This window comes from Malania oleifera, chromosome 13, assembly GCF_029873635.1.
Source record: "Malania oleifera isolate guangnan ecotype guangnan chromosome 13, ASM2987363v1, whole genome shotgun sequence".
In the NCBI taxonomy this organism is placed as follows: Eukaryota; Viridiplantae; Streptophyta; class Magnoliopsida; order Santalales; family Ximeniaceae; genus Malania; species Malania oleifera.
Window position 1 is genome coordinate 40,222,696 of NC_080429.1, and position 9,509 is coordinate 40,232,204.

A 9,509-nucleotide genomic window follows, 5' to 3' on the forward strand; every position below is an offset into this window, starting at 1 on the left:
AATACCGTATACGTGAACAGTATTGTAAATGAATGAAACTGTATACTTGAATAAATCTCGTATATGTTCACAATATTATAAAAGTATCCAGTGACACGTGTGAATTGTAACCGTGAATAGTAACCCCAACCCAAAGGCCGTAACCCAAGGCTCTGATTCCACTGTTAAGAAATTGAATGGGTAGGAACAGTATCACACAGTTAAAATAAGAAATAAAAAAATAGGAATTGATACCAAGATTTACGTGGAAAACTCCCAAACAAATCGAGGAAAAAACCATGAGCAAGAGTAGAAGAAATCCACTATGAAAAATAATGATACAACTTTTCTCAAATTAGGAGAAACTAGAAACACATGCTACAATAGAGACACTTTGCAGGAGATTACTTGATTTCTCTCTCTAAAGGTAGAGTTGGAGATGCTTGGGATTGATATCTTCCTTCACCACCACTTCCCTATTTATAGGGGTTTTGTAAGCCACATTTTCAAAGCCGACAAATAAATAGTGCAGCCACCTTTGTAGACTTGTGCAACCACCAAATGAATAGTGCAACCACCTTTGTAAACTTGTGCAGCCATCAAATGAATAGTACAACCACCATATAAATAGTACAACCATCATATGAATAGCACAGCCTTTATATTGGATTTTGAATGTTAGAAATGACTTTACAATACAACATTGCAATCGTCGTAATCTTGGGTTTTGGTTAAACCCGCGAAGAAGATGAAGAAGGACAAGCATAAGGTGTCAAGAGCAAGGAAGTGCCTGCCCATGCTTCATCTCATTGCCTGCCCCTGCTTCATTTCATTCCAGGGGTACCGTTCTTACTCCACTAACTAGCTTATGTTAATTTAGGGTATATATGTAGCAAAGGGCAAATGCAATGAAATTTACAGGAAAGCAGGGGAAGAGTGAAAAAAATTACAATTGGAAGGAGCTGCCTGAGAAATTTCGTATGCATTATTGTGGGATCGTCATTGGTCAATGCCTTCTAATCTGGTTAGCTTTTGGCTTGTTTCGATTTGTCATCTGTGATGGGGTATTTGATGGGCCCTGAAGTACCCAGTGATGGTGGTGACAGTCAACGCACACAGGAAGAGCCAACGCTGAATTGAACTCTGGGCATGAGAGGATGATTCTCCGAAGCAGTATATACGTGTATATCTGGTACTGAAATCTGGATACGAAGTTAATTCAACTGTGCCCTTTCAATTTCCGCAGGCATGCTTCAGAGAAGGCTCTTGTTTGCAAGTTTCAGTTGGGGATTCCTCCTCCTCCTCCTCCCAGTAATTTTCTTGCCTGTCGCTAAGAGCAAATCCAGGGGAAATCACCCTCAGTACTGCGACCCTTCATCCTGCGGGAAGATCCGTAACATAAGCTACCCTTTTCGGCTGAAGGGCGATCCTCCCCATTGCGGCGACCAAAGATACGAACTGAGCTGCGATGAGAAGAGTAATCGCACGGTTTTGCATTTCCATTCCGGGGAATTCTATGTGGAGGAAATCCATTACGGCAACTACTCGATGCGGGTGGTGGATCCGGGCATCCGCAGAAACGACTGCTCCTCTTTGCCCCTGTATTCTTTGGCGACATATAACTTCAGCGAGGGCGATAAATATTCTATGATGTACAATCCCCACCCCTATTATTCCTACCACTATTATAATGGTCCTTCTACACCGCCAAACGCCGCCATAACATTCATGGAGTGCGCAGCCCCAGTGGGGAATTTCGCCGGTAAATTGGTGGCTGCAGCTGCTCCCTGCGGAAGGGATGTGGTCGGAAACCGCCGGTACTCTTACGCGGCGTATGGGGCACTCCGGTTGTCTGATGTGGGGGAGTCGTGCACCATAGCAAGGGAGACTTTGGTTTGGGGTAATGGGCTGGCGGAAGACGACAACGTTTCCTTCTGGGGCATCCGGGACGCCATGGCCTACGGGTTTGTGCTCTTCTGGTTTCGTTCGCAGGAAAAATGCGAGAAGTGCGAGTCTGATTACGGTCACTGCTTCCTGAATGGCGCCGATCTTGCCGACATCGCATGCGGCGAGCGGTGCGGTTCAATACTACTAGTACACAAACATTGTAAGTTACGGTGTTTTGTTTTCCGGGCAGCGTGACATAGGGCGAATATAATGAGAATACTATTATATATATATATATATATATGTATATAAATTAATATAATCTTATTATATGTCTGTATTTTAATTAAATTAAATATTTATAATTTTTCTTACATGTATATAATGACATTATATCGATTTTAGTGTTTGTACTCTAATAATTTTTTAATGACATGACATATAATACTAAAAACCACTTGACATATAAAAATACTTTGATGCAAAAAATACTAAAAAGTTATTTTTTAATTCCAATTTTTCTAATCATTAAATCAATTAATTTATTTGAACTAATCCATATAATATCTACTTTATGTAGGGAGGAATTTTTATTTTAATCACACAGTTCAATTTGTTCTTCAACTTAAGATCCTTATAATGAAATGAGAATATATTTATAAGTTTTTAAAATTAATTAAGTATTGCAATTTATTGATTAATTCATATTTTAATTTTTTATTCTTTTTTATTTTTAAAAGTAAATTCATGGGTATTGGTAAAAAGCTCACATCATCGAATCTTCATTTTATTTTGTGATCATCGCACGTAAGCCACATGATCAACAATTTTACCCCCTTTTCGGTCCTTTCAAAATTAAAATACAAACCTAAAAAATAATATTAAAATTGAAAACAAACCTAAAATTAGGACCTCAAAAAAGGAGGACCTTAGTATTTTGTGCTAAAAATAATTTTCTTTGTATAATGAGAACTAATTTTCCTTCACAGAAAAAAGTTATTTCTATTAAGATGTCTTAGTTCCCACTTATTAAATAAGTGGTAAAGCTTCATCTTTTTTTTTTTTTTTCTTAGAAATATGATTTTAAAACCTAATTAAAAATTACATCCTAAACTGTTTTCAATAGAAGTCTATGCCAAAGAGGTTTTTAAATTTAGTCATTTAAAACACAATAATTGTAGATTTTCAATAATATATTATACAACTTATATACAAATTTCAAAAAATATTATTATAATTATTTTAATCTAGAATTTTTTTAAAGAAAGATAAAATTTTATAGTGTTTTTGAAAAGAAGAGTCCCATATAATTATACCAATCAATTCTTTTTTAATTGAAATTTGATTTTTATTAAAAAAGAATCATACAAAGATATGTTTTTTTTTTTTTTTTAAATGAAACTCTTTTCCTATTAATCAGATTTTTTTAAATAATTTTCAACATTTTCATTTAAGTGAATCTAACTTTTGAAAGAATTGTTTATTTAAATGAGTTATTTTAATTATATTTTTTTAACAGCATACACGTTGTATGTATGCATATATGTGCATGTGGGTGAATTTGAGTGTGCCATATAGCAACAAATTGTTTATATACATATTGATTTTATTTTCTACGTGTGTGGGAAAATTTAGGTTTCTGGCTCAATTGGTTCTTTCTTCTTTATCAAGTGATGACAAAGCTTGTCATTGGTAAGATATACTTAGACCATAGTAGTATACATACATACAATTTCAAATAGTGTAAATAATTTAACAGATTTTTTAAAAGTAGAGTATGTAAATTAGTAGGTAAAAGTATCATTGGGATGAAATTTTAGTCAATATTATGTCATTCCAATGGCAAAATGAGCAAAATAATTAGTCTTTTAAAATTTTATTTGACACTTGATAAAAGCATGTCCTCTGCCCTAGATAAAATTATATATAACTAGAGCATTTATTTTACATAGTGTTAACATATGAACTTGTAATTTTATTTTTCAGTTTGATTTGCTTCCTATACCAAATGTGTTTGTATTGTGAAGCATTAATTATTAATTTTCAATATTACATTGCTTAAATGGTTTACTTTAAGTAAACATCACTCAATTACATATTTAAAAAAATTTTTAAAATTTTTTAAAATTCGAAACCTGCATACTTTAACTTAGTGAACACTCTTATTACCTGCTAAATATTAATACCCTTCTGTTAGTATCTGTTTGTGAGTAAATATTTTTTGTGACTCAATGCAGTACCATGGATGGGCACTAAAAATTTCTGCGGAATGCCAGGGTACTAGTGTTTTTTATTATAAATTCGAAGAGGCATTTATAAAGTAAACAATATTGAAGACTTTCTGCAAAGCCAAAATAATTTTCACAATTAGGTACTCTTATACAGAAATTAAAAAAATGACCAATTAAATTAAGGAGGAATTGAGGGGAAGGAGCTACGGCTTTGTATACAAAGGAAAACTTCGCAGTGGTTGTCATGTAGCGGTGAAAATGTTGGGCACGTCAAAAAGCTAAACGGGAAGAATTCATATAGTGCAAATTGCTACATTGGACGAATCATCAGTCAATGTGGTGAGGCCTATTGGATTTGTGTGGAGGGGCTCTAAGCGTGCACTTGGTTATGACTTTCAGCCCAAAGGGTCTCTTGAAAAGCACATCTTTTTGCCAAGGAGAAATGTTGGCATATATCATGACAATATGTATGAAATTTCTCTTGGGGGGCTCGTGGGATTAAGTTTACCTACATCGGGATGCGACATGCAAATGTTGCACTTGATACAAACCCCATACATTCTTCTGATGAGAAATCTCACTCCAAAGTTTCAGACTTCGGGCTTGCAAAGTTGTATCAAGGAGAGGACAAGCATTGGGTCTCTTACTGCTGCAAGAGGAAAATGGGATACATGGCACCAGAACTTTTCTACAAGAATATTCGGAGGAGTCTCCTATAAAGCTGTGTTTATATTTGGATGGTTGTTGATGGAAATGCGAGCAAGAGGAGAATTGAATCCATCTATAAAGAATTTAGCCAAATTTAATGCCTTCATGGGTTTATGATCAAATTACAATGAAGGGAAAAACATTAGGATAAAAGATGCCAATGAGGAGGAGAGGAAAATAAAGAAAATGATTTAATTGTAGCTGTGGTGCATACAAATGAGACCTGCTGACGCCCGTCAATGGCACCAGGTTGTGGAGATGCTGGAAGGAACAGTGGAAGCATTGCAAATTGCCTCCCAAGCCTTTTAGGTCTCCACTGAAATGCAAAACGAGGATAAGGGAGCATACATGAACCAAACAAACTTACAAATGTCATCTATGATCCATGGAGGGGGGATTCTATCAGCGGATTATTATGAAAATGATGCAAGTGAAAGATTAAGGGAGAACAGCTTAGCTTCCCTGCCAATGCAATTCATTCTCTCATATTAGTTGGACAAAGTGTCTTTGGTCTTGGTTCGAATGCATTGGTTAAGACTAAGAATAAATTGTTAGCTTGGATTAGATTCCAACTCTAAATGATATAGCGACAACATAAAATGTTGATGCCCGAAGCCAAAATGAGAAACATATTACTTTTGTTTAGTACAAGTAAATCGTTCACAGTGCTGTTGTATTAGAAATTTTGATGTAATGACTCTTAGACAACTTCTAATCCTTGAATTTTTCTCTTGTAACAACAATGATTGCTAATTAGTAGTTCTGCAGTGAATTTTTTAGAACGATAATAATTAATAATAATAATAACATGAATAAACTCCATGGTTTTAAAGATGGATTTGAAATGTTCATCGCAAGTTGGGCTATAATGATCTAGTAGAGTTGATCATGGCATTGCACAAAAATGAAAAGGGCATTATTAGTAGTGTGTTAACAATCACACACCTGTAGTATAGTAACAATAGCCATTCTTAATATAGACTCACTCCAAGAAAATAACCATGCAAACAAAAACTAAAAACTATCGAGTTATGCACATTCCAGGCTTTCTGACCAAACAACCCCTAATGATTTGCACATAGATCTTTCTTCAACAAATACATCCCCACCTTCAGACCATTTACGTCATCTTGGATTGATGTTGAAAGGTATGAGATGATCGATTAGTCAAGTTGGACTCCATAAATTACAGTTGAAGAAAATTTAAAATTATGAATTAATGGACTCTATGATCACATCGTGGCGTAACATTTAGCAAGAAAATTTCATATTTCAATTAAGCTCACACGTCATGATTTCAGTTCTCACATGGTAGAAGAAGAATAGGAAAGGGTGGCAAGATGCTTGCCAACAACTTAAAATAAACATTATATTTACTTATTATTATACATATACATATATATATATATAATATAGTAAGAAAAATTTGGATTTTCAAATAGAATTTTCCTTCCAATATAACGTAGGATTGGTGGCGCATAAATATTCTAACTATTACATTTAAAATAAGAAGATAAATGAGTTGTGGATATCGTGTCCTATCAAAAGCTCATGGTAGAGGCAAGAAGCCTCAAATTTAATTATTAAACTTGTTAAAACCTATGCGAGAGAAAGTTAAAATAATTTTTAATTGACGCATATTTGCGATAACACCTCTATGGTGATACATACAAAACCATATACCTTGTTAATGATCCCAAACAATATTTAGGGGTAATGATCAAAAAAAAAATTAAAAATTTATAATTATTAAATTATTATTATCATATAAATAATATATAAACATATTATATAATTAATATATAATGTTAGAATATATATATATATATATATATAGATATATATATATATATATAAGTAACTGAAGATACTTCAAATTCAAGTGAATTGAAAAAAGCAAAAAAACAAAAAAGAGCAGAGAACCTGCGCTCTCTCCTATCTCTCCTCTCTCTCTCTCTCTCTCTCTCTCTATCTCTCTCTCTCTTCATCATTTCTCGCGCTCTCTCCTCGCACCTTCCGCTCTTCTCCTTATTCTCTGAAAATAAATTGATATATCGCGAACACAGAAATACCGCTGGCTCCATTCTCCGCCACCACCATTCCTACCAAAAGTGTTTTTCGTAGGAACGTGTAGGCACCACTCCTAGGAAGATAAATTCACTATTTATTCTCAATTTCTCTCCAAATCTTTAGGCCTAACTAAGGATCTAAAACATCCAAGTTGTTATCTAGGAGCGTTTTTCTACAGTCTAGCGGAGCAGATTTTTGAACTGGGTTTTCCAACACCCCACTCCAAGGTTTAAGGTAAAATTGAGAAATTAAAAAAAATTGTAGTTTTTGGCAATTAATTAGTTATTTGAAGTTTATGAGTTTAGGAAATATTAAAATGTATTTATTTGAGGTAGAATTAATAATTATGATTTATGAATTTAGGGTTCGAGTGATCGCCGCGGGTATAATTTTGGAATCCCTACAGGTGTAGTTTAGGAAACCGGTAAGGGGAAAAATTACCCAGTAATTTGTGAATTACTAGTGAAAAATGAAAAAAAAAATATTGTGTAGGTTAATGGTTATTATGTGAATTTAGAAAAACCAAACCGTTTGAACTGTGATTTTGAGCTTAAAAGCTATGTGATATTAGTTATTATTTACGGAAAAATGCAATGATGAAAGTAAGGGATTTTCTAGATAATTGTGGAGATAATTAAAATGTATATTTTAGTAATGTGAGTGAGGAATGTGGGTTGACATATTTTTAGTAAATGTATACATATGTATATTATTCTAAATATGTGGCATGAGTAAAAATAATATATTGCGATAAATTATGATTATAGATCTATATATATATATATTATATATATATTCATGAGATGTTGAAATTACTAAAATGTGTGAGAATAGTTATTGAGTGTGATTGTAAAATCAGAGTTGCCTGTGAGTGATAAATTGCAAGTTATGGATTGAGAACTCCGGTGGACTGTGGTTTCGTGTTTATAGCACAGTAATGTGCGGCGTGAGTTTTTGAAAGAGTTAGTGAACCCACACGTCTCGTGGAGAGTGCGAGACGGATGGTCAATTGTGCTAGGTAGGGTAGAGTTACTCTAGGTCCAATCATGTGAGAAAGCAATTTGCCTTACAGGACTAAGAGGTTGGTGTTTTTATTTAACTCTGGTGGGCCGACCAGGGTTAAGTCCAGCCTCAGCCGTTAACCCATCATGAGAGGGAAGCATGCCAATGTATTATCCATCTGATAGTGAGTTCAAAAATGCATAATTGGTAATTTAACTAGTGAATCAAATGAGAACAAAAGTATGAAGTAGACGGGAATTACTAGAAAAGTGAATTGTGAATGTGAAATGTGGAGGTGAGATTTAGGTGATTATGAAATACGGAGAAGTGCATGTCCATCCCTAATTAACGAGGTATCCCCAAGAAGACGCCACAATAAAGCATGACTTCAAGGGGGTTCCCGAAAAATGGATGACCCTTTTGAGAAACTCAATTGAGTCTCGGTATTGTATTGATTCTGTATTGTAAATTGAGTCTGGTATATTGAATTGGGTCCTGTTTTTATTTGAATCTAGTAGTTTAATTGAGTCTCGGTAATCTTAAGTTGAGTCCTAGTATTTTTAATTGAGTGACCAGAGCTTAAAGTGAGTCCCGGTGTCTTAGTTGAGTTTGTATTTTTAATTGGTCTCGATGTCTTAAGTGAGTCCCAGTGTTTTAAATTGACTCTCAATGTCTTAAGTGAGTCTTGATGATGTAACGGACCCAAATTTAGAAGGTATTTAAAATAATAAAAGAGGAAAGAAAACCGGAAAGTCATCACGGTAGTACAAGATATACAGAGATCTCAAGAGTCGTATTGGTGGAGTGGCATGAAGGAGAGATCGCCAAGTATGTAGCCCAGTGTTTGAGTGCTAGTAGGTAAAAGTGAGCACCAGAGGCCGGGCAAGCAGTTGCCAGCCAGTTATTTATCTCAGAGTGGAAGTGGGATATACATCGATGGATTTCGTCTCAGGACTGTCGACGGCATTACATGGTCAAAATGCCATCTGAGTGATTGGTGACCAGTTAACTAGGACCGCTCACTTTATACCTCTCAAGATCAGCTACTCCCTAGCCATGTAGCGGAGATTACATTCAGGAGATAGAAAAAAAAAAAAAAAAAAAATTTTTTTTTTTATTTTACCCAAACTTCTTTCTCATGGCATGCTTGTGTCTATTGTGTAAGATCGAGACCCGCGATTCGTGTCACGATTCGGAGGAGCTGTAGGAGGCTCTGGGATCTCAGTTATCGTTTAGCACGGCATTCCATCCTCAGTCAGACGGGCAGACTAAGAAGACGATACAGATATTAGAGGATATGCTCTGAGCGTGTGTATTAGACTTTGGGGGTAGCTGGACTCAATTCACCGCATTAGTAGAATTTGCATATAATAACAGTTACCAGTCCAGTATTGGCATGGCACCGTTTGAGGCTCTATACGGTAGAAGATGTCATTCTCCTTTGTTTTGGGATTGAAGTGGGGAGCGGCGAGTAGTGGGGCCGAGCCTTTCAGCAAGCGTGTGATAGGTCGGATTATCAAAGACAGGATCAGGCAGGCCCAGAGCACGACAGAAGAGTTTTTAAATCGTCTGGTATTTTTAATTGAGTTTTAATTAAGTCCAATATTTTTTAAAAGTAATCAAGTTAGGTCC

General features: G+C 35.1%; 1 protein-coding gene across 1 annotated transcript in view; it reads left to right on the top strand.

Moving 5' to 3' along the window:
- Positions 1-629: 629 nt before the first annotated feature.
- The window catches only part of LOC131146587 (rust resistance kinase Lr10-like), a 17,531-nt gene continuing 8,651 nt past the window's right edge, over positions 630-9,509 (top strand). Inside the window, exons 1-2 of the mRNA XM_058096264.1 lie at positions 630-2,086; positions 3,502-3,558. Of these exons, the coding sequence (XP_057952247.1) occupies positions 1,228-2,086; positions 3,502-3,558 (916 nt within the window). The 5' untranslated portion in view covers positions 630-1,227. The remainder of the gene's footprint in view (positions 2,087-3,501; positions 3,559-9,509) is intronic.